The sequence below is a fragment of the Stegastes partitus genome, unplaced genomic scaffold (assembly GCF_000690725.1).
Source record: "Stegastes partitus isolate 25-593 unplaced genomic scaffold, Stegastes_partitus-1.0.2 Scaffold560, whole genome shotgun sequence".
In the NCBI taxonomy this organism is placed as follows: Eukaryota; Metazoa; Chordata; class Actinopteri; family Pomacentridae; genus Stegastes; species Stegastes partitus.
Window position 1 is genome coordinate 352,906 of NW_007578291.1, and position 25,943 is coordinate 378,848.

The following is a 25,943-nucleotide window of genomic DNA, read 5'->3' on the forward strand; positions in this document are numbered from 1 at the left end:
TCTAGTTGCAGTTATAACTATTAATGGTTGTTTGAGCCTTGTAGTTCATCTTGACAGTATTAAAAACATCTTTACAGATTCATTTCTAAACTATATTCAATGAGCTTTTAGCTGTTTTCTTACCTAAAACAGTGAGTTTAGTTCCAGCTCCAAAGTAAGCCTCGGTGTTGGAGCACAGAGACTTTCAGCTGCAACAAAAACTCTTCCTACTGCCTCACTTATTACCTTTTACTCTCTGTAATTAATATAGTCGAAGATTTCCTAATCTAGCAGCAGGTATAACTAATGGAGATTGTTTGTGCCTCTAGACAAAACATTTCTGAGCCACATTTAATGTTTTCTTACCTAAAACGGTTAATTTAGTTCCTCCACCGAAGTAAGCTTCATTACCAACACCAGAGTCACAGTGCAGCTGATCAGTATAAAAACAATCCAGGATGCTGCTTCTACTTTGCTTCTTTACTGTTTAGCTTCATCATAAATGCAACTCTTCTTCCAAACCAACAACTTTAGTCTGTCATTACTAAATATCTGCAGGACAAACGTCTCCATTAGCAGCTTTATAATATAGTTTTACCTCATAAGAACAGTTTCATTCTCTGGCTAAAATAAGACTCATTTTTTAAGAACAGAAAGCATCGACCTGAAGTTTAACTAGATTTATGTTCAAGAACTCTTCAGTTATGATGCTGTTTTGTGAGTTTCTTACCTAAAACGGTTAATTTCGTTCCTCCACCGAAGTAAGCTTCAGCATTAGTGTCACAGTGAAGCTGATCAGTGTAAAAACATCCTGAGATGCTGCTTTGCTCTTTAGATTTCTAATAAATGGAACTTCCTGTAAAACCCTCAACTTTAGGCTGTTTTTTCTGCAACACAAACCTCAATTATTAAACCTATTAAGCTTTGTTTTAACTTAAAGAAAAAGTGAGTTTGATCTTTAGACTGAAATAAACTTAGTTTTTACAGTTTTAAGAGCAAAAGGTAATGAGCTGAACTGGACTTAAGATCGAGACAATTTCTATTGCTTTCTTACCTAAAACGGTTAATTTAGTTCCTCCACCGAAGAAAGCTTCATTGGCACCACCAGAGTCACAGTGAAGCTCATCAGTGTAAAAACATCTCACCATGCTGCTTTGCTTTATAGTTTCCCAGTTCATGAAACTCTCCTTTGAAACCAACAACTTCTGCCTGTTTTCTACAAAATATCTTCAGTACAAACCTCGCAATTAACAATCTTATTGTTACTTTTAACTTAAATAAGCTTTGTTCTGACACTTTTATAGAAGCAAAGAGCATTGAGCCAAACTCAAACTGGACTTAAGGCCGAGACAATTTCCATTGTTTTCTTACCTAAAACAGTTAATTTAGTTCCTCCACCGAAGTAAGCTTCAGAGCCATAACCAGAGGCACAGTGAAGCTGATCAGTGTAAAAACAGCTCAAGATGCTGCTTTGCTTTATAGTTTTCCAGTTAATGTAACTCTCCTTTAAAACCAACAACTTCAGCCTGTTTCTATGGAATTTCTTCCACACAAACTTAATTATAAAGTCTATTAAGCTTTCAAGAAAAAAGAAAGTTTGATCTCTTGACTGAAATAAACTTAGTTCTTACACTTTTTAGAAGCAAAAGGCAATGAGCTGAACTCAAACTGGACTTAAGAGCAAGACAATGTCCACTGCTTTCTTACCTAAAACAGTTAATTTAGTTCCTCCACCGAAGAAAGCTTCACCAACACCACCAGTCACAGTGCAGCTGATCAGTGTAAAAACATCTCAAGGTGCTGCTTTTACTTTGCTGCTAAGCTTTACAGTTTTCCAGTTAATGTAACTCTTCTTCAAAACCAACAACCGCAGCCTGTTTTCTACAAAATACCTGCAGTACAAACCTCTCAATTAACAAGCTTATTGCTCACGTTCACTTAAATAAGTTTTGATCTGACACTTTTTAGAAGCAAAGAGCATTGAGCCAAACTCAAACTGGAATTAAGATCGAGACAATTTCAACTGATTTCTTACCTAAAACAGTTAATTTAGTTCCTCCACCGAAGTAAGCTTCTGTACCACCACCACCAAAGTCACAGTGAAGCTGATCAGTGTAAAAACAGCTCAAGATGCTGCTTCTACTTTGCTTCTAACTTTCATCTAAAACCAACAGCTGCAGCCTGTTTTTTACACAATATCTCCAATACAAACCTCATTATTAGCTTTTTAAGTTTAATTTCAACCTTCCAGGAACAGTTTTGTATGAGTTTAAAAAAAGCTGAATTTAAACTAGACCAGTGCTGCATGTTTCCTACAGAAGCTCAACTATTCCAATGCTGTTTGTCACACATTTTAGTTTCTTACCTAAAACAGTTAATTTAGTTCCTCCACCGAAGAAAGCTTCACCAACACTACTCGTCACAGTGCAGCTGATCAGTGTAAAAACATCTCAAGGTGCTGCTTTGACTTTGCTGCTAAGTTTTATAGTTTTCCAATTAATGTAACTCTTCCTCAAAACCAACAACTGCAGCCTGTTTTCGACAAAATACCTGCAGTACAAACCTCTCAATTAACAAGCTCATTGTTACTTTTCACTTAAATAAGTTTTGTTCTGACACTTTTTAAAAGCAAAGAGCATTGAGCCAAACTCAAACTGGACTTAATAGTGAGACAATTTCAACTGATTTCTTACCTAAAACAGTTAATTTAGTTCCTCCACCGAAGAAAGCTTCACCACCACCAGTGTCACAGTGAAGCTGATCAGTGTAAAAACCACCTGAGATGCTGCTTTCACTTCATAGTTTCTTTAAAACTTAGCCTCTTGTATTAATGATCCAACATCCTGATCCAACATTAGCTGCACTGCTGACTGTTTTATTTTACAAGTTTAACATAAAACAAAGTATTTTCCATTCAATATTTTTGCATTTATGAGTTTTGCTTCTACACATTCAGTCAAAAGAAGAAATTCTAAAGTTTTACTCACCGAGAACAGTCAGTTTAGTTCCCTGGCCGAAATAAGCTTCGTTCTGACACAGTGTTTAAGCTCCAGGACAAAAAGCTCTGAGCTGAAACTATAAAGAGCTTCAGTGCACTAAGTTTGTCAAAGAGCTGCTGGAGTTTAAAGCTTCACACATTTGGTTTCTCACCAAAGATCCTTTTACAGACAATAACAACAATAGATTTCTTACCTAAAACAGTTAATCTTGTTCCTCCACCAAAGTAAGCTTCATAACAACCAGAGGCACAGTGAAGCTGATCAGAGTAAAAACAGCCTGAGATGCTGCTTTTACTGAAGTTCATTAGATTAAGTTGGTTTTTAGGTGATTTTTCTGTTAACATCACTTTTTCTTACATCCTAAAGAACATTTGCTGCATTAAAGTTTGGATTTTGTTCAAAACAACACTTTTCTTCCCCCACCTTATAGAACAGATTTGTTTTAACTTGTTTTAGAGTTCAGTCCATCAGCAGAAAGTTTTACTCACCGAGAACAGTCAGTTTAGTTCCCCGGCCGAAATAAGCTTCATAGTTGGCACAGCGCTGAAGCTTAATGTCAAAAAGCACTGAGCTCAACTTGAATTATAAACACCTGCATACTTAGAGTGTCTCTCTGCACTGCTTCAGTCACACATCTTCTTACATTAGTGGGATTTTAATGGTTCTTTTCTTACCTAAAACAGTGAGTTTGGTTCCTTTTCCAAAGTACGCTTCGTTGGCGTTGTCACAGTGCAAAAACACTGAACATCAAACTTGTTCTCTGACTGAATTTTCATTTTTAGGTTTTCACTTATTCTTCTGTCATTTCTAAGACTTTAAACTAATTTAAATTCCATTAGAACACAGAATTTAAATGAGATATTTACCTAAAACGGTGAGTTTGGTTCCTTTTCCAAAGTAAGCAGGTTCAGTCTGGGTCACGGTGCAAAAACACTGAACATGAAACTGGTTTTCTGACAGAATCTTCATTTTTAGGTTTTCACTCATTCTTCTGTCAGTTCTAAGACTCTAAACTACTGTAGATTCCATCAGAACACAAAATTTAAATGAGATATTTACCTAAAACTGTCAGTTTGGTTCCTTTTCCAAAGTAAGCAGGATCAGTGGTGGTCACAGTGCAAAAACACTGAACATGAAACTGTTTCTTTCCTAGAATTATCTTTTAGGTTTTTACCAATTCATCTGTCAATACTAAGACTTTAATCTAAAGTAGAACTCTTCAAAACACAGAATTAAAGTGGAATATTTACCTAAAACAGTCAGTTTGGTTCCTTTTCCAAAGTAAGCAGGTTCAGTGTTGGTCACGGTGCAAAAACACTGAACATGAAATAGGTTTTCTGACAGATTTTTCATTTTTTGGTTTTCACTCATTCTGCTGTCAACACTGAGTCCATAAACTAATGTAGATTCCATCAGAACACAGAATTTAAATGAAATATTTACCTAAAACGGTCAGTTTGGTTCCTTTTCCAAAGTAAGCAGGGGTGCCCTGGGTCACAGTGCAAAAACACTGAACATGAAACTCTTTCTCTGACAGAATGATCTTATTAAACTTTTTATCAATTCGTCTGTCAGTTCTAAGACTTTAATGTAAAGTAGAACTCTTCAAAACACAGAATTAAAGTGGAATATTTACCTAAAACTGTCAGTTTGGTTCCTTTTCCAAAGTAAGCAGGTTGGTACTGGTTCACGGTGCAAAAACACTGAACATGAAATAGGTTTTCTGCCAGATTTTTCATTTTTAGGTTTTCACTCATTCTTCTATCAACACTGAGTCTCTAAACTAATGTAGATTCCATCAGAACACAGAATTAAAGTTGAATATTTACCTAAAACGGTCAATTTGGTTCCTTTTCCAAAGTAAGCAGGTTCATTGTAGGTCACAGTGTTCTGAGTTCTGCTCAATATTTCAGCTTTTTGATTAAAACCAGTTTTTTCTTCAACCTTCACACCAACATTTTCACTATTTTAAGTCGAATGCAGTGAACTGAAGCTGTGAAGCTCCAACTTACCCAAAACTGTGAGTTTTGTCCCTTTTCCAAAGTAAGCTTCAGTTCCAGTGTCACACTGAAGGCCTCCTTCAGCAAAAAGTCTCCAAACTTTCCATAATTGTGCTGTTGAGACACAGCTGAATAATCCAGAGGATGAAGACGGTTGAAACCTGCAGGCTGAGCTTCAGAATGTCCACATTAGTTTTGTGTTTTTCAAGAAAAGTAAAGCAAACTTTCAACGACTTCAACTATGAACTGAAAAGTTTTAAAAAACTTTTTTCATCCAAATCTCTGCTTATAAAGTGACGTTTCAGTGCCAGAGTGTCCCAGCATCCCGCCTGCCTTCAGATTTTTGATTTTTCTGCTCTGCAGAGGGTTTTTAGCTGCATGCAGCCGTCGACACAATGGAAGTGAATGGAGGAGGTTTTTGTACGGCGGCTCTATGGAGTTGTATCACCGTGGCCCCCTGTCCCCACGGTGAAAAAGCATCATACAAAAACCTGGTGCCTTCTTCGCTGTGCGTCGGCTCCTTCCCCCACCCAGAGCCGCCATATCTCAGCCTCCATCTCTGCGGCAGCAGCTGTGCAGCTCCAAACCGACGGCTGCTATTTCTGTGAGAGCTAAGAAAAGAAGCAAGAAGGAAGAGAAACCTGGTTTTAGTTTATAGCTGCTCAGAGGAGGAGACGTCTCTGCTGGTCACAGATCTTTATCCAATCAGATATCAGCGAGGAGGAGATGATGATGATGATGATGATGATGATGTAGGGGATGTTCTTTTCAAAATTTGAGGCAACAAATGTCTTTAAAATGATTTTAAAAGTGACGACAAACAATTAACTTCATGGTCAGCATGACATCAGTTGCACACAGTAGCACATATGAAGGTTGATACAGTTATTTTATAATTGAATTTCTGATAAGAGGAAAATAATGACTCAAAATAGGATTTTTTTCCTGTTATGTGCCATTCTGCATAAAAAGTTACATTTGTGCTACATGACTCGACTGCAAAATAAATCCAGTTTGTCAGAGTCCACTCATCATATCAACAGATCTTATACCATTTATGTTGTTATATATATTTTGCAGTAATGATATAACTACTAGCTAAAGTAGGCCATCAGAAATGTGGTGGAGTTGAAACCAGAGCAGTTTCAAAAGCAAATTTAAAAAGATACTACAAAAAAGAAAAACATTATAAAAGACAGTAAACCCTTAAAAAAAAAAAGCATTAAAAACATCAGATAACTCAATCGAAACAACCAGAAAACCCATCTGAAACATCAGAGAAGACAATAAACCATTAGAAAATTATTAAAAAGATAAGATCCGCTCAAAAAACATCAAAAAAGTGATTAAAAATAGTAGAAAATACATTAAAAGCATCAAAAAGATAATACAGAATTTGGAACTAACATCAGATAAGGCAATAAATACATTAGAAAAGACATCTAAAACATCAGAAGAGACCAAAAAACATCAGATAATACATGATAAACATCAGAACAGACCATAAACCATTAGAAAAGGCACTATCAACATGAAATATGGCTTCCTTAATTGTCACAGACTTGAATCTTTTTATGATTGAATAATGCAGCTGTTCTGCAGAGGTGATGTTTATAAATTGCATCTTATCCGTATTAACTTTTTAGTATAATTTAGTACTTGACTGTTCAGGTTGAGTCCCAAGAAAGCGCCAGAGTTTGGTTTTTTTTTTTGCATGTAATCTCAAATCAACCCAGCAGAGGTCAGTGTGTGATGACTCTTAAATCTGATCTTTATTTTACCAAGCTGGATGCAGAACTACAGCAAAAATCTAAAAAAAATAAATAAATAAATAAAAAGACTGATTGATGAGAAACTGTTCAGGGCGCTAAAACTGAACAATAGCAATCGTTGTGCTGCTGACACCTGCTCACTTATCTGAACAGATCAGCTTTGTGGTGCAGCAGAAACATGATTGAACTGTGAGGAGGCCGTTCTACCTTTAAATGGATCAATAAATGTTTCATATTAGTTTCTGTTGCAAGATTTCTTTCATATTTTAATGTCACACTGATGAGTTTGCACACTTTATCTTTTTTCTTTCATTTCTCCTCCTCATCTTCACTTCCTCTTCAGGTTGTTGTTTCGTCACTGATGCTCTCTGAACCACTGTGGTCCTCTAAAGGCGCAATAATAAACAGCCGAGTCTTCAGCCTCTACTGGGTGAATCTCCTGGGTGGTATCAAGCAAAGAAGGCCGGGACATGGTGTACTTAGACACGTTGAAAGGACCTTCGCGGGCCCAGACACCTACAACAACATAATGTTCATGATTAGCTCCAGTTTCTCGACAACTTTTTGTCTTGTTCACACTGCAAAGTCACATTCACGACTCCTTTGACTGCAAATTGAGGCTGTTGAATGTTCGCAGCAGTGCAGAAATCTGGAAAACATTTCTTAAAAAAGGCAAGTAAATAATCAAATTCACCAAGGAAAACTAAGCTGTGGTTGTCCTCTAACTGAATATAGATGTTCATACCAGTGAAGAACTGCAACCAAGAGCAGCCTCATCCTCAGAGTTTATCATCACAACTCAGTGTATCTAGCGTATCTCACTGCTCAGAAATCAAATACTATTTATGTCTCCTCAGCTTTGTAAGCAGAAAGCCTGAAGTTTCTCTGCAGACTCCTAGTGGTCACCAAGTTGCTACTGCAGCTTAAGCACTGTGAAAGTCGTAGATTTAGATGACAGTTTATGTAAATGGCTTCATTCAAGACCTCCATTATCAAGGCGGATGTTGGAAGCTGTAGCCAAAAGGTCATTGGTGCCTGTCATGGCGACAGAATCTGTTGGTGGACAATGGTGGTAAGAGAAGCCATCTGGGTGGGCTTGGTTGGCACACAGGACTTTTGGTGGGAAATGGAAAACCGTCTGCCAACTCTGAATGGGAAGGCAGGACCTGATCCAGGTCCATGAATTGTTGACCCAGACTAAAGATTGTTAGAAGGTGGAGGGAGCACTTTGAGGAACTCCAAAACCTGGCCAACATGTCCTGTTTCGAGGAGATAGTTTCGAAAGCCTTGTCTACGCCAGGTGTTGATGGGATTCACCCTGAGATGCTGAAGGCTCTGGACACTGTTGGGACGTGGCTGATTGGGGTTGTGATTCTCATTTCCAAAAAGGGTGACTTTAGAGGGCTCTCCAGTTATCAAGGTATCACACTTCTCAGCCTCCCTATGAAAGTTATTTCAGGGTGCTGAAAGGGAGCTGATTGTAGAACCTCAGATCCAGGAGGAGCAATGTGGATTCCATCCCAGCTGTAGAACAGTCGAGCAGCTGTTCCCCCCCTGTGGAGTTGCTGAAGGGGTCATGGTCATGGCAGTTTGACCTTTGCAGACTTGGGTAGATGATTAAAGTTCTGTCAGGTGTACCTTTGTGTAGCATAAATTGGCCATTAGCCTTTAGCTAGTGTGCTTGAGTTGCCCTGAGTGGACAAAGAGGCAGTGACCACATAGATCCATGCCTTCTACAAAAAACAAAAAGAAACAGTGGAAATTTACATTGAAATCATTTCCCAGCTGGATTTTTTTGTGCCAAGAATGTTCTGAGAAAATTCTGCAAAGTTCTACTAATGCTTTCATTGGGAAGTTTCCTTTCAGTTCCCAGAATGTTCTTCTCAAAGGTAGAGTAACTAAAGATGTTCTAAAAATGTTTGGTGATAACATTGGTAGACTGTGATGCTCAAACATTCTGAAAACTGAAAGTTGCTCTGACAACGTTCTTTCTTTGTTGTCATGTAACATTGTGGTAATGTTGTATAGATTCCATAACATGTTCCATCAGCAACATCCTCAAATTGTCCTTAGGACATCACAGCCAGAATGTTCCACTTTTGTTAAAATACAACATCACAGGAAAGTCTGACAAAGAACACTCTGTCATCTGAGGTCTCGACAACATCTTAATGTTTTCTGAATGTTGCATCAAAAATGTTGCATCGAGAACAACCTTTCTCTGTTATTAGTGGGCAAATGTTCTATAATGTGTTCCCTCCACATCATCCCTAAAACACCATTAGAACATTGCAAGAAGAGTGTTCCACCTCAAGAACATCTGGAAAACATATTCTGAATGTTGGTTTGAGAACATTCCTGTTTTGTTATCATGGAACATCATCTGTGTTCCTGACAATGTTCTCTGAATGTTGAGATTGGACCTTTATTTTAACTTTATAGGAAAATTACTTTAAATAGTAATGTTCTTTAAAACATTCAATTTTGATGCTTTTCTACAAAAAAAAATGCTACAATGTTAGCCAATGTTGTGGGAATGTGCAGTGCTAGCTGGGTTTAGCTATCCTACTGTAACCACCCCAACCCCTCCTCCTGTCGAGGCAGATGGCCACCTTTCCTTAGCCTGGTTCTGTCTGAGGTGTTTTTTTTTTTTTGTTCCTTCTCACTGTTGCCGACTGTTTGCTCAGAGGGAATCCAAAAACAATTTTGGAATGTTGGGATCTCAGTTTAAAATTTGTAAGGTCTTCCCCTTACTATGTTAAGCGCTGTGAGATGACATATGTTGTGAGTTGCACTATATAAATAAAATTGAATTGAATTAAGGAGTTTTCATGGATTAAAAAAAAACTATTTAAATATGTAACTTTGGAGGTTAACTCAACTACTGGAGAGGCACCTTACGTGACACTGACTCCCCTCATCGTTCCTCCTTTAGTACAAGTGCACTCTAATACTTTAAAATCAAACAAACCACAGCTCCTTCCTGCCATCTGTCTTGTTATTTGTATGACTGCCTGCTCTGAGTGCATCACTGTGACTGGCAGCACAGTAGTAGACGCTGCTGTCATTCACAAGCAGCTCACTAATTTGAAGAGAGAATTTATTTTCAGCTGTGTTGATCGACGACTTGAAGCGGCCCAAAGGTGTCTCGTGCTCCTTGGTGAGATACTCTATTTGGGCTCCGTGGTGGCTTTGTCGGTACCAGTACATTGTGTGGCTGGCCATGCTAAATCCTTTACCCAGACTGCACTCCAGAGTCCTAGTGTCTCCTTGGTGACATATTTGTTCCCCAGATTGCAGAACAACAACAGTGAGACCTGCAGCACATGAAGGATAAAGTGTAATTGCGTCTCATCTCAATATAAAGCCAAGTGAATTTGCTCAGATATATAAATTTGAGGTGATCTTGATGTGCTGCTTAGCCACTACATCCATTATGAGTTACCAGTACTCACCTGATTGCATAAAAAGCGACAGATAAATGAGTCTGACAAACATGTTGGTGATGAGCCGTCTGCAGCTGAATGATGCTGCTGATGCAAACGTCAATCTGTTCACACAGGGTGAGGTCACATGATCACGTGACAGGAAGTATCGTCTCATAAACAGCCAACGCTTATAGTGCACAATAGTTCTGAAGAGGAATCAGTGTTTTTAAACTGATGTTACCAGTGTTTTGTGCTGATTTTCATTCACTGATTTGATTCAAATGAATATATTAACAATAATAGCAAATGGTGCTCTTGGTCACAAACAAAAGTTCTGGTTTAAAAGTCAAGAAAATACAAAATCTTCTCAGTAAAGAATGAATAAATAATGACTGTCCCACTTCTTATTAATGGGAGTCCTGTGTAATGGTTGACACTCCAAAGACTGCCTGAGGCACTCTGATTTCATATATTGTTTTTATTCATTTTTTTCATGGACAAACGGGGGTTCAACAGCATATCACCCAGATGTAGAATCTCATCGATTTACACATGTATTAATAGAAGATTTTTACATTCAAAATCAGAGTGCTGCAGATATTCTTTACTCTGCTGACTATTATTCAGAACTTTTTCTCAGAACTTTATTTTTTTGTGTTCAAATGCATACTTTTTATGCTGCAATTGTCATGCATTTAGCAGATAGATTAAATGTATTAAATTAAATGCAATAAAATACCGTCTGGACTGAAAGTGAGACTATATATATATAAGGGTTTAACATGAGGTCACACCTCAGTCAGCAGGAAGTGGGTGTAAATATTTCATTTACAAACAGCAGACCATAAAAAGTAAAGCGTGAAAGTTTATTACAATCATTATCACATTATATATGTGTATATGTGTGTGTGTGTGTGTGTGTGTGTACAGTTTAATAGATATATTATTTCCAATAAATAACTAAAGGCCAATTCAGTTACTTATTACTTACTAGATGTGTAGTGATTAATTTGTTGAGTCAATTTGCAAATCACAAAGACTGCAATTTAACCAAGAGCTGGACCAAGAGTTTATTTTTCTTTATTACTTTCAGTTCATTGCAGAATGTGTAGTTCCTAAATGTTGCTGCTCCTGAGTCATTTCAATGCCAGAGATTATTAACACAAACCTCCGAATATTTTCTTATCAGAATTATTTATTTTTTTTAATTTAAATTAACTGAATACAGCCTTTGTGATAACTGTTCGATCTCTTATGTGTTTTAATAATGTAATAAATCCGCTTCATCCTTGTATTACAATATAGAGCGGTTATATAATTGGATGTGTTTTATATCTGTTACACAATCAACATTGAAGTAAAGCTTTAAAAAATGATTTAGCAAAGTGCAATATTTGTTAGAACAATCGCAATAAGACATTTTCTTCAAAACGTTCAGTATTATGATTAATCAATTAATCCATTCATTCATAAATAAAGAAAAAAAGGGTCAAAAGGTCATATTTCTCTGATTCCAGCTTCTTATAGTTGAATATTTTCTGGCTTCATTGCTCCTCTATGACAGTAAACTGGATTAACACGAATATATTTGTGTTATAGACAAAACATTTGGGGACCACTGATTAACATTTTTCTCATTTTTCTGACATTCTACAGACCAAACAACTAACTGATTAATCGAGAAAAGTCTCCCTCAATAAACAGCAGAACATCTTCAACTCTCTTGTGCTTGAACCTGCCAGCAGCTGCCATTAGTTTGCTGCGGGAGGTTTTTGGTGAAGCGTTGGTAAGAAACCACATCACTGTGTACTTGCAGCACAGAAATACACGGCTGAGTCTGACGGCGTCGCCGTGTTGATGATCAGGGATCCGTTCATTGTGTTGTCTCTTTTCAGCTGGAATCTGCCTTGAAACTGGCTCTCGTAGACTGGGTCAGTCTGGAGGATTGTGTACCCGATGAGGCTCATGGACCGGCTGCTCTGCTTGTGTTGGTACCACAGCATTACTTGTAAGCTGCTGCCATCGTGACTGCAGTCAATCTTCAGCTCCTTAGTCCCTTCTTTAACGACTTGAGGAGGAGACTGTTGAAACGTAACACTCTCCACTTTTCCTGTAAAATAAAGTCAACACATGAGAGGTGAAGTTTGAATTCAACCACTGTAGCATAATACGGCAAAAGGTCTTGACGGAAGCTTACTTGGAAGCAAAAGCAATACAAATCCAAATGTGCAGAAAGCTGGAGACATTCTGAAAACCTAAATCAAGATTTGCGAAAAGAAAAAGCAACTTATATCTATTTCCATATCAAATTTACAGTTATAACATAATTTGAAATCCAGTATTGGAGATGGAGCATCAACAAGCTGCTCTAGTCTGACAAATTACACATATAAAATTATATACATCCTCCCTTTTCTCTGGACCACACCTCCTCTTCCTGCCTTCTCCCTCTGCTGGCAGCTGATCAAAACTATATTATCTGCCTGTTTCTGCTTCCTTGTGACCCTGTTGTTTCTAAAACGGCATGGTAATAAAAAAACAAAAAAAGGTGCACTACAAGCATGTCAAGAGTGACTCCAGAAAGAACATGAGAAGCTGAAACGCTGCCGATATGTGTAATTCCTGTGTGATTTCATTTTTTATTACATAATTTCACTGTATATTTTTGACTGAAATGTTCTGTGTGTACCACCTCAACATGCTCTGCTTATCATTTCATAGTTTTTATGGTTTTGGTTATCTGCAGTCTTTCATTAGCACCAAAGACTGGTTACATTGTCATAACATACATGTGGTTGTCTATAAAAGTGACAAATTAAAGGAAAAAACATCATCATCATCAACACATTGTATACATTTGTAGGGTGTTGGGCCAACATGCACCTCCAGAACAGCATCAGTGTCTCTGGAACTGTACATAATATATCAGTAGTTCAATAGTTGTCTGTTTTAGTATCTTAATTTCCAGTTGTTGAATAATTGAATAGTTATGCAATTTCTTATTTTGCATTTAATATTTTTAATTAACTGACATTACTTTGTAGAATTATGTTTGCACTTTAACATAATAGAATATTGTCTTGTCCAAAAATCTAAATTAAATTGACCACAATTCAACATTGAAAAACAATGAGCAGGGAGAACTTTCAAGGGGGTGAATACTTTTTGTAGGCACCGCATGAGCGAAACATTATGAATGTGCAGAGAGTTTTAAACGTGAGCTATTAAAATCCAGGGTTTTATAAATTGATTCAGTGTTTCTTTGGTTTTAATAGGTACATTTCAAAATCCCAAACAAAACACACAAAAGAGGACAAAAGAGAAAGTCATACATGCATATGTTAACGTAGCACGAATAATATTAGATAAGAAAAGCTGATAAGCAGAAGAATAATTATAGATTCAAAATTCAAGGCCTTGATTTGTCACAAACGCAATTATACACAGTATAAGGATCAGTGAAATGTATTGAGCACCTGTTCCAGACCTAAAGAAGAATAAGAATAAAGAATATAAACACATTATAGCATTATATTCAATTATATTTTGTCATCTTTTACATAAATAAAACCATACCCTAATAGAAATTGATATATAAAACTGGTATTTAAACCTAAAAAAAAAAATCCCCATGTCTAATGTGTCTAATGTCAACATGATAACATATGATCCAAATGATTAATTTAAATCACCTGCTGATGTGATTGGATGAAACGCTGCTCATGCTACAGCGTGATTGGTTCAAACCTTAAATGACGGTCCTTTAATGGGCTTTGCTCCGCCCACTCAAGGCTGAAACTTCCTGGATGGAATTTGAGATGCTTTTTACGGGAATAAATCTACTAATAACCGGTTAATATTTTAAAGCTTGAGAGACACCTTCTGCTGTTTGTTTAGACCCTTAGACGGAAGCTACAGTTTTATTATGTGGCTTCAGGACACCTGTGAGGAGAATTTATGGTTCTCTGATAAACTTGACCGTTGGCCACAAACGCGCCCTTTGTGACAGGGTTGGAGTTTTATTGACCTTCTTTTGGGAGCTTGGAACTCTTCCAGGAGGTGTATTCTTGTTAGAAACGGCAGAACCCACATCTTTAGTCTACTAAGGTAAGAATGTGCTGATTTAGCTTGAGCTAACAAGCACGGCAAGTGGTTGTCAGTGGTTATTGTGTGCACGGCTAAGCTAACGGTTAGCATGTGTCGCTAACAGTGTGAGGCTGCTGGCTAACTAGTCCTAGCTCTCCTCACCTCTTCTGTGTTTGATGTAATGTTGGCTGGGTGCTGGAAGTTATTATTACTTTTGTTTTATTGTCTTTTCTGCTGCAATCTAACCAGATAGTTAAATATAATATTTGAGTGTTTTTAAACTTTCCTGGTCACGTGAAAAGTTCACCACATTTTAAGTCTGAATGTCAGTGTTCCAGCTCTGCATTTGATTTCTTGGGACTCTTTCAAGAAGTTTATTCTTTTCAAAGATGCCAGGAATTGTAGCATCACCTCATCAAGACATCAAAGAATATAATTGACTGAGTTATTTCATCATCATATCAATGATTCAGAATCTGAAATATTAAAAATAAATCAAATAATTACTGACTATAGGTGCGTTGAAATATGGAGGGGGAAAAAAAGAACAAAAACTAATTATTTTCATTACATTTTCATAACTGATTGAGTAGTTAGAATAGAATAGAATAGAATAGAATTAAACCTTATTCATCCCTTCGGTGTAAACCTCAGGGAAATTGTTATACTAGAAAAACAACACAACACCAACGCAACATCAGCAACAACAGTAAATATTCAACAACAATAGTAATAATAAATAGATATGATGAATTTTACTGCAGAAACAAGAATATTGGTAGATAGCTAGAAGTAGAGCAGAGTTCTGAAACTGCAAAATGATTCTCAAAAAATAACTGGCAGTGTAAACTAATATATGTAATATAGTTAATAAAACAAACTGGTATAGTTTTGTGTTGTGACATGCAACTTCATATGGTTCAGAAAATATCACTTGTTGACTTCTGAATCATCGATTTATTTATTTTGTTAATGTGTGCTCAAAGATGGAACTTTTTATGACAGCTTTAATATTTTTTTATCCTTCAGCCTTCCCATAGTCAGACTATGTGATCTACTGGTGCAATATTGTAGATTCAGAATCAGTCAGTTTGTATTGTTCATGTCAAAGCAGTAATTTAGCTGTTTTGAGGCAAATTCCACCAGCCTTGACAGAAGCAAATAGGAACAAGGTTTTTTGTAGCGGGGTGACAGTAAACCACATCACTGTGCACTGGCAGCACAGAAATACACCGCTGAATCTGATAAATTCACACTGTGAATAACCAGAGATCCTGTGGAGACATCTTTTCTTGTAATCTCAATCCCATGATTGAACTGCTTCTCGTAGCTGGGGTCATTGCCAGAGTAGCTGCTTCCAATCAGGTTCATTACACCGCTTTGTTTTTGCTGGTACCACAGCATCAAATAGAGGCTGTTATCATTATGACTGCATGGAATCTCTACCATGGCTGCTTCATTGACTATTCTGGGATGAGACGCTTGAAATAAAACGTTCTTTGCTTGATCTGTGGAGACAAAAAGCACAAATTAAAAATAGTCACATTGAAAGAAACGCAAATAGAAGTGCTGTGTATAATTAATATGATTATTTGTAAACTTTGCTCGACTTGCATGAGGGAACGAAAAGAAGATATACGATCACAACTGGAGACATCCTTGTGTGAGTTGCGCTGTTGCGGGCGAAACAGCTTTGTTTAGTGAGTCAAAAGGGAGACGGGGTTTTTAGTGAGGGAGTGGCATTAAACCACATCACTGTGGGCTGGCAGCGCAGTAGTACACTGCAGAGTGAGACAGGTTTGCTCTGCGAATGACAAGAGTTCCTGCAGTCGTGCTTTGTCTTCTCAGCTGGAATTGTTCCTCCAGCTGACCCTCGTAGATTGGTTGGCCAATATCATATCCATACCCAATGAGAATCAGAGACGGACTGTCTTTTCTTTGCTGGTACCAGTACATTAGTTGAAGTGTTGCATCATCGTGACTGCAGCTTATCTCGACTTCAGTTTTCTCCTTCACTACCTGAGGATGAGGTTGCTGAAATGTGACAGCACTCACCTGACCTGTGGAGAGAGCAGATGATAAAAAAATGTTACTGGTGACAAACAAAAACAAGACACTATTTATTATATAGCATGGTTGTTTAGCATGTCATATAGATAACAATACAAAATAACGATAAAATTTTTTAAAGAAAAAAATAAACATCTTACAAAAAAAACATATAAAGAGAACTGAAAAGGTTTGCATAGATGAAGACATTGTCAGGCACTGATGTTCGAGACGTGTTGCTCTGAGAGTGAACATCACGAGGTAGGATGTTGGTTTAATTCGTCACCACATCCTCATGATGAAAGCTTCATACCATGTGCTGTGCCTCCACCTATCGGCTGAATTTGTTTAACACTGACCCTGCTGTGCTGGATTTTGGATTCTGAATTTCAATCAAAGAACTTTAAGTAGACTTTTTAATCCAAGAATACCATGCTTATTCCAACTTTACTGCTGAAAGAGGACATTTATCATTTGTTTGACCTGAAGAGGCCACTTGCCTCAGCTACAAATGTGATTCTTGTCTCTTTTTTGATCCATTTTATTCCTTTTTTTTCCAGTATATTACTTACGATGGATGAGATTCTCTTGCTGTCTCTAATGATGCCCATTATGAGTTATTATTCAGGGGCTTGAGAAGATAAATGAATCCATAACGTGCAGTAAGCTGCTGCCAAAATTATATTTTTCTGCATGAGCCCCTGCCGATGCTGCAAGGGGACAGTTATCCAGCTATTGATTGGATAACTGATTAATCATTTGTTGCCAGCTTTTCCGGTATGAGGATTTCTTGCTTTTCTTTGTATGTGGAAGTTTATTTTAGATTTTTATGGTAGATGCACATGTGTTTTCCACCGAATTGCAGAGAACATCATGAACGAAACAGCAAACTTTTAGCTTGACAGGCATTATGATCTATGACATCCTATATAATTGAGTATGCCCAGTAATGTTACCATGAAATTGAGTTGAGCTAAAAGGCAACTACGTACAGCTTTTTTTCACTCATCAACTGAGCCCAGTGTGAAATTTATATTGTGTGGCTTCCAGCATAAAAACAAGGTTACATGACTAGAAAACAAAACGCACATTTAGCTTAAATAGAAAAAGATGACCTATGTTACAGATCATCAACCCATTGAAGTTACACTTATCCTCAATAGGCCGTTATCAGCTCATTTGATAGTGGCAAAGAAAAAAATGAGTGTTTTAATTGTACTAGTGTTTTTTTTAAACTCAAATCTCATCTGGATTTTCTGCTTTTAACTCTGTTTACTTTCATTTTCACGTAATCATGGGCTGACTTTCGCTACTGAAACTGCTTTGTTTGGTTTAGAAAAGGATCATACCTCAAGTAAAACACACCTTGTCACTATATTTACATGTTACAGAGCTCTATTTTGTCGGTTGATTACTCCCCCGGGGATTTTACATGCACTTATTCACACAACTGTAAGAGGTCACCGATGTTGTCGTGAATATTGATAATCAGAACTGAGAATGACAGACAACTTTTATGTGCGTCTTTAACATGGAAAAATATAACTAAAATAAATCATTTTATATGTAATTGTCAAATTTTGTAACTGTAGCAATTTAATCTTTGTTACCATCCTTTACTTTAAAGTTGTTATTGTTAACAACTATAATGAAAACTGCTTTGATAGTGTGTCACATGGTGTCAGTGGTTTCCTGTCTGGTTGCTGTTATCTGATGGAGGTTTTTGTACAGCAGAGTCACGATCTTTGTTACTGTGTCTACGTGCTGCTCCAAAATATTCTCCGGTGTCTTCGGGGTGTTTCAGGTTCAGGAGGTGAAGAAAAACTGCTTTCTCCCCGTCTCCGCTCACATCGAAGCGGCCTTGAAACGCCGGCTCAACTGTTATAGTTTTATAATAAATATAGGCGATGAGCTTCAGCGAGGTGTCTCCTGGTGAACGCTGGTACCAGAGGATCGTATCATAGCTCTGGATTTGATGTGTTAAATTCAGTTTGACTTCATTGCTTGGTGTCCAAAACAGGTCAGCTGGAGACTGAAACACTAGTTTTTGGTTATCGAGGTAAACGCCTGTAAAAAGATGAAGAAATGGTTTTTATTAGGTGTAATGTATTGCTACTGGATAAAACACTATGCTGCGCCTGGATTGAATTTTTGGGAGGCTAGCAGTAAGAAATAAGCACTCTGCAGAGATGGATGTGAATATTCCAGATTTTTAGGGTTTGATTCCCAAGTTAAATGCAAAAAGTAGCTTCAATAATAACTGTTACCTTTAATACAGATGACAGTGATGATGGTGATGATGACATGTGATGGCTTCATGTTGAGAATGGAGGAAAACTTGAGTCTTCACGGAGCTTTGTGAGTCAGGAGGAGGGACAGGAAGTGATGTAGTTATCAGAGCATACGCTGACACTGGGATACTTTAATTTATTAACTGTTCATTGTAGTTACTCTGTGAATAAAAATTTAAAAAATACAAATCAATGGGGGCTGCAAGGTGGCGCAGTTGGTAGCACTGTTGCCTCGCAGCAAGAAGGTTGCCGGTTCGCGTCCCGGTCGGGGCACTGGAATCTTTCTGCGTGGAGTTTGCATGTTCTCCCCGTGCAGCGTGGGTTCTCTCCGGGTTCTCCGGCTTCCTCCCACACAGTCCAAAAACATGTTGAGGTTAATTGGTGATTCTAAATTGTCCGTAGGTGTGAATGTGAGTGTGCTTGGTTGTCTGTCTCTCAGTGTGGCCCTGCGACAGACTGGTGACCTGTCCAGGGTGTCCCCTGCCTTCGCCCTAAGTCGGCTGGGATAGGCTCCAGCCCCCCCGCGACCCTAATGAGGATTAAGCGGTGTATAGATAATGGATGGATGGACAAATCAATGGTTCGGCAACACTCCCAGTGATGACGTCACATTCAGTCGCGGACATTTAATTTACAATTTAAATTATTTTGTACTTTTATCTTCAAATCCCCGATGTGACCAAGTCAATGACGGTTAAAAATGCTTTTACTGATTGTTCATGGCTGTCTGTTAATGAATTTCTTCAAAATCCGTATCCCCACTGTGTCAAGCATGACAGGGAAGTGCAACATGATAAACAGTAGTGATAAGCTGGCAAATCAGTAAAACCACAAACTCGTAGGGGGTTGTCTTAGTGTTTAACCTACATTTAGGGACAAGATAAGAAGAGGCGAGCGAGGAAGAGGTTTTTGTTAAGCGCAGATGGATGTTTGCTGCACTGTGCTTCTCGGATCGCACAGAAGTACGTCGCAGTGTGTGCGTGTGCCGTCAGATTGTTAATGGAAAGTGAAACATTTATTGTGCTTTCTGCGTTCAGATCTCCAGCTAATTTAAAATCTTTCCTGAACGGCTCTTCCACGCTGTCGGAGTAGAACTGTCCATATCCGTATCCGATGAGTTTCAGAGCCTTGTCTTCAGGTGACTTTTGGTACCACAGCATCACCCTGTAGTCGGTTTGTTCATGTGTGCAGAGAAGCTGAACTTCTTCACCCTCCTTTTTAAAGACAGCAGGAGACTGATTGACCTGAACGCCTACAGAAAAACCTACAAAAACAGACAAAAGTAAGCTTCACTTGAAACCAAACAGAAACTTCTTGACCTCGAGAAGAGTTGACGTTACCTGTAAGCTGACAACAAATTAGAAGAAAAACAATCATTTTTGCTGTTTTTCTCATGCAGATTTAAGACGTCTGTAATGATAATGATGAGAGTTATGACCGCACATGCACAACCCCAGCAGGAAGTGATGCAAGCGTCACATGACAGAGAATCTGAGAGCAGCTGGTTGGCTGGAAGTTGTTTCAAGATTTTTTTTGCACCAAACCACAGTTGATAAAAGATGTTTTTGTGCAGTTAAAAGCAGATCTGCCTCAGTGTGCATATCTAGCTGCACAGTAATACACGGCACTGTGTTCAGACGCTTTCACATCCACTATGAACAGAGAGCCGTTCTTTTCTGTGTTTACGCTCATATCTCCAGTGATGTTAAAATGCTTTTTATATGATTCCTCATAGTTTATTTGGGCGTATTCCACATGTCCGATGAGTTTCACAGCCTTTTCTCCAGGTGGCTGCTGGTACCACAGCATCACTCTGTAGTCGCGTCGTTCATGTGTGCAGAGCATCTGAACTTCGTCGCCCTCCTTTCTGATCACAGCAGAGGGAGACTGATTGACCTGAACTCCCAGAGAAAAACCTGCTGTAAACACAGTTGGACAGATTATTGTTAAGCATGAAGTGAAAGACGACATATTTCAGTCCACAGTGAAGCAGTTGTTACCTGTCAGGAAATGGCAAAAGAGAAATCGTATCATCATGCAGAGATTTGACATTGGACCTATATTAAAAAGTCATACAATGCAGTATGTGGTTTATTCTGGGGTCTTTGCTGTTAATGTTTTCACTACTGAGATCAATATAAGGAGGAAGCAAAGGTGATGTAGACAGAGGAGGAGTGGCTTCATATGATTGATCTATAAAGACTCTTTCTTTCATCTGATAAAAGATGTTAGGCTTTTGGCACATTTCTTTATTTTAAGACTTTGGTATAAGAACCTAAGTGGACCTACGCAAAAACATTTTAACCATAAGCATTAATAAAGACTTTAAATAAGCACAGAAGCATATAAGGACAAATAAAATAAATAAAAATACAAGTAAAATGAGGGAGAAAAGAAGATAACTATTTAAAAAACTTGTCCTGTTGCAGTCCGATCATAAACGTAATTACGTTTACATTGAAGATATTGTAAATAATGTTAACCCAATCATCTGTTGTAGGTATTTCTGGTCATTACCACTTTCTAGTAATGACTTAAAATCCGGAAAAGAGATCCACCATTGGAGGTAGAGCACTGAAGTATAAGATCTGATGAAATATTCAACACAATGCTTTATTCAAAATTTCTAAAATAACAGCCAAGTCCAAAATATACGGGGATGATTTGCCTTGGAAAACCTGCAATGTCTCCAGCACTTTTGAGCTATTGGCGCATTTCATTATAAATCAGAATCTGTACAAAAAAAAAAAAAATGAAACAAAGCAGAAACACAGTCACGTTAGCTTATGGTGACACTATTACATGCTAGATTTCAGGAAGATGTCCTTCTCAGTATTTAGAGCATGTGCATTTGTTCCCCCCAAGAAAAAAGCAAAACATTTAATGTCTGATCATAGACATGACAACGCCTCAGGGAGGGGCAGGTCTTCCAACCTCGCTATTCAAGTCCTCAGATTCACAATTTATTTAAAATGAGTTGGTTTATTATTGACATTGGAAGGTTCCACCTTCACAATTAAAGATGTGACTTTCCCAAACAAAAGTCACAAAAGAGGACAGAAGAATAAATCTTATCTACTGTATATGTGCGTTGATTCAGCAGGAAAAGTTGATCAACACTAGGAATAACTAGAATTTAGTGTTGCCACCTGGTGTCTGCGTTCACATAAACATAGATGTTTTCAGGAGAATTGTTGCAGAAATGTGCACGTGTTGAAGCAATAGGGCTAACATTAAAATCAGAGAAGTTGAGTAATCCCTAAATAAAGAGATTTTCATCATAAACTGATGCAAAACAGGGACAAATTGATGCAGAAAAAAAATCACCAGATTGCAGGAAAGGAAGTGTTTAGTGTTCAAACAGCATCTCTTCCTGTGGATTATACCAAACGATGGTACGACCACAGGAGCAGGTGTGTGAGGGCGGTTTATTCCCTGTCATTTTTAAACCACTGATGATTAACGTGCAATTTTTGTAAAGTTCAGAGGGGATTTTTGTCAGCGTGCTTTTCTTGCTGCACAATAGTAAACTGCGCTGTGATTGTGTTCTGCAGGTCTGACTGCAAGTAAGTTGATTTTTGCCGTATTGCCACTTAAATCTCCGGAGATAGTGAAATCCTTGCTGTACGCTTCTTCCATTTGGTCATCTTCATAGTTCAAATATCCAATGAGTTTCATGGCTGTGTCTCCAGGAGGCCGCTGGTACCAGAGCATCACCCTGTAGTCAGTTTTATCATGGTAGCAGAAGATCTCCACTTTGTCTCCAGGTGTTGTGATGACTCCAGAGGGAGACTGACGCACCTCCAGACCCAGACTAACACCTGGACCACAAACAAGAATAGATTAATTTAATCACATTGAAGCAAAATACTGTTTGCACATACATTTAAAAAAAAAGATTTTACCTGCCAGACAAATTGAAAAGAAAAAAACAATCATTTTTTTTCTTCCTCAAACTTCACATGACATGTCAGGGTTGTGACATGAGCTCACAATGGCTGCGATGCTCGTAGCAGCGAGGATTCAACTGATGCCTCGACTGAACTGACTTTTTAGGAGGAAACGGAAGTGATGAAGAGACACAATTACAATTAGCTGACAAAGATGAAAGCTTCAGAAGGGCTGGGAGGGGCCTGTTCAAGGTCTACGTTTAAATTAGATGTGTAGTTTTTGAATACATTAGGATGAAAGTTGCATCGTAGTAAACTGCTCTCTCCTCAACTCCATTTATTGGGACTGTAGGAGAGTCGTTCTTGCACAACTACCCAGTAGCCCAAATAGTACATTCTAGCAAACAGGTTATGGTGTATTTCACCCAAATAGTACTTGATATAAATAAGTAAAGTTTATTATTAAAGGTTTATTGTACCAGAAACACCACTGATAGTTTTAAAAGGTTTATTCCACCCAAAAGCTACTTTCTGCCGAAGTACTTACAGCTGGAAAGGTTTATTCTGCCCCATATCATAGTTTTTAGTGAATAAGTAATGGTTTTAAAGGTGCTTTTTTTCCCCCAAATGGTGCTTTATATAAATAAAAAAAAAGACTGTTAAAGATTTATTTTACCAGTAACACCACTGATAGTTTAAAAAAAAAGGATTATTCCACATTACATGCTGCTTTCTGCCCAAGTTCTTATCTGTAAAGGATTGTTCTGCCCAGCTAGTACTTTCTAGCGAACAAGCTATTTGTTTTTAAAGGCTTATTGCATCCAAATAGTACTTTTTCTTTTTAGCAAGTTTTAAAGGCATATTTCATCAAAATATATATATATATATTATTAGTTTTTTGCCAAAAACTTATGGTTTTAAAGGTGTGTTTAACTTCAGTAGTACTTACTAACTATAAAGTCATGGGTTAAACAATGTTTTTTACCCAAATAGTTCTTTCTAATGAATAAGTTATGGGTTTAAAGGATTATTCCACCCAACACTGTACTGTTTTTTTCCTGTGCTACAAAATCTAGTTTGTATTTGGAGTGAACAAGTGGTTTCCTGTTTTTTTTTGGGGGGAGTTTTTTTTGGCTCAAAAAGACAGTTAATGAGAGTTAATGTCCAACAAATGCAGTCTTACAACTGAATCCTATAAAAGCAGGTACAATGCAGGAGCACTGGTACGTTATACATTTAGTTTTATGATGGCTGCAGAAAAGCTGCACTTTGTGATGCAATAAGAGGGACACTAATGGACCTGAAGACCCTGACAAGCATCTATAAACAGAAAAAAAATCAATAATCAATGCAGAAGTGATAGGTTAGTTGGTTTTCTTGAATGATTAAAGTAAGTACCAATGAGCCGAGACAGTGAGAATAAAGTTGCACGTTGACGTTCTGTCTGCCTGAACGCTGAGTCGCTCTGCTTCCTGTCAGCTCGTTGTCTAATAAATCATATTATACCAGCCACATCATATTTCATGGTGCTCCATGTGAAGCTGAAGTATTTCTTGAACGCTAGCGCCACCTATAGGAAAAATGTAAAAGTCAACATCTGGTTTCTGATACACCCACTTTATTGGCAAGTAGTTTTTGTACAGCTGCTCGTACTTCTCATATCACTGTGTTTGCCAACGGCACAAAAATACACTCCGCTGTCTTCAGGCTGCAGATCTTTCACCGTTAGAGCCCCGTAGTCGTATTTTTCTTTGCTTGCTGTGTATTTAGTTTGAGACACTCCACCGTAGTCCGGCTGGCCACCAGCAGCTGTGTAGACGATGAGCCTCATGGTCTCCCCTGGTCGCTGCCTGTACCAGTACATCTGGTTATAAGAAAAGTCCTTTTTGTGGCTGCAGTTCATCTCTGCTGATTGGGATGCAAAGCTCCAGCTGATGTCAGGGGATTGGGTCACATCCTGGCAATGAACTTTAAACAGAATTTCATTATTAATTTATATAATTTGCAATATTTTACTTTTGTCAGTATTCAGTGATGCAGTAATTTTTATGCATTTGTTTTTTTTACATAAGGACAAATGTTGTCAGGTATTACATGACATTTAGAAAAAGTTTTAAAATGTTTTAACACATCTAGTTTTTACTGAAAACTTGTTCAGCTGTTGAGGTTAACATTTAAGAAACAAGAAAGCATGACCAAAGCAGGAAAGATCATTTATACTCTAAATAAATACACAATAAATGAATAGTTAATCACATATATTACTGCAATATTCACAATATGATGAAGAGATTTTTAAATAAAATACACAAAAAATACAAAATACTATTATAAATGAAGCATTGTGGAGCTGCACATTTGCCCCGGCCTGCAGATCATGTTCTCCAGACTTATAGGAACATGTTTGTTTTGTACAAACCACAGCAAACATCTCAGAATTTTTTAAATAGTTTTTTCCAGTGGAAAAAAACCCCCAAACAAATTCCAATTCCTGTGACAAATTATGATTCATATTGCAAATTCTTTTTTGCAGATTTTTCAGCCTAACTTTCTGCACATTTTATTAGAAAATAAATCAAAATGTTTACTTTGTACCTTGGATCCACAGAGCGGAGGCTACGAGTGTGATGAGAACTTGAGTCGTCATAGCGATCCTTTAACTTGCCGCTGCAGATGCACTGAATATCAGACGGAGGTTAAATACTTCACAGCAGGAACCTCCCCTTAAAGGAGGAAACACTCTGTTGATTAGAAGGAGTTCGAACAGGTGCAAAGGACTGAGAGCTGTACGGAAAACACAGATAAGGAGGTTTTTGTACTGAGGAGAGGTGGTATGTAGCATCGTGTAGTCTGACAGCACAGAAATACACGGCGCTGCTGTTTGGGCTGAGATCTTTAACCGTTAATGTGCAGGTCTGGCCTTCGCTCGCGCTTCCTTCCATCTGCACATCCAGTCCAGGCTCTGGATTCACTACGGTCACGTACACGTGTCCCAGGAACTGCGGCGGGCTGTTCCTCGTTTGCTTGTACCACAGGATCCGGTCGTAGCCCTGAATAGTGTGGGAACAGTTCATTTTGGCTTCTTCTCCAGGTTCTTTACTAATGTGGTCTGGAGTCTGAAAAACTCGGTCACTTAGAGAGGAACCTGTGGAAAAGACGAGAAAAACAACGAGGATGAGTCGTCACAAATAATGATGTGACTGAGGAAGTCGCACAAGTTTGCACATGCAGCTGGAGTTATTTTAAAACTGCTATACTTCCATGCATAAATATGTGCTTCTTTTAGCCTTTAGCATGCACTTTAACAGTAACATACCTGCTGCACAAAAAGGCACTTTTTAATAAACAAATGCTGCAGAAGACCGATTTTTACCTGAAACCAGAAGAAAATGAAAGCTTATGCACAAGAAAATGATCATGGTGTCGTTTTCTCTGACCAAAGTTCTGTG

The 25,943-nt window shown here is 37.9% G+C and overlaps 1 long non-coding RNA gene and 4 gene segments (V, D, J or C); 1 reads left to right on the forward strand and 4 right to left on the reverse strand.

Annotated features, from left to right (window-relative positions):
• LOC103362193 (Ig kappa chain V-III region NG9-like) lies at window positions 1–25,211 on the reverse strand. The segment is given in 4 exon segments: window positions 1–756; window positions 8,298–8,307; window positions 24,163–24,462; window positions 25,090–25,211. Coding segments are annotated over 4 exon segments (441 nt in total).
• On the forward strand, window positions 710–5,611 carry LOC103362192 (uncharacterized). Of its 2 annotated transcripts, none has more exons than XR_520448.1 (2): window positions 710–756; window positions 5,418–5,611. It is a non-coding gene; the product is annotated as an uncharacterized LOC103362192 (long non-coding RNA). The 2 variants fall into 2 exon arrangements; XR_520449.1 differs by lacking the exon at window positions 710–756 and adding an exon at window positions 4,448–4,462.
• LOC103362191 (Ig heavy chain V region 108A-like) lies at window positions 11,943–12,546 on the reverse strand. The segment is given in 2 exon segments: window positions 11,943–12,288; window positions 12,376–12,546. Coding segments are annotated over 2 exon segments (360 nt in total).
• LOC103362190 (T-cell receptor beta chain V region C5-like) lies at window positions 15,468–15,892 on the reverse strand. The segment is given in 1 exon segment: window positions 15,468–15,892. A coding segment is annotated over 1 exon segment (246 nt).
• On the reverse strand, window positions 25,200–25,943 carry LOC103362188 (Ig kappa chain V region BS-5-like). The segment is given in 3 exon segments: window positions 25,200–25,217; window positions 25,314–25,639; window positions 25,868–25,943. Coding segments are annotated over 3 exon segments (390 nt in total).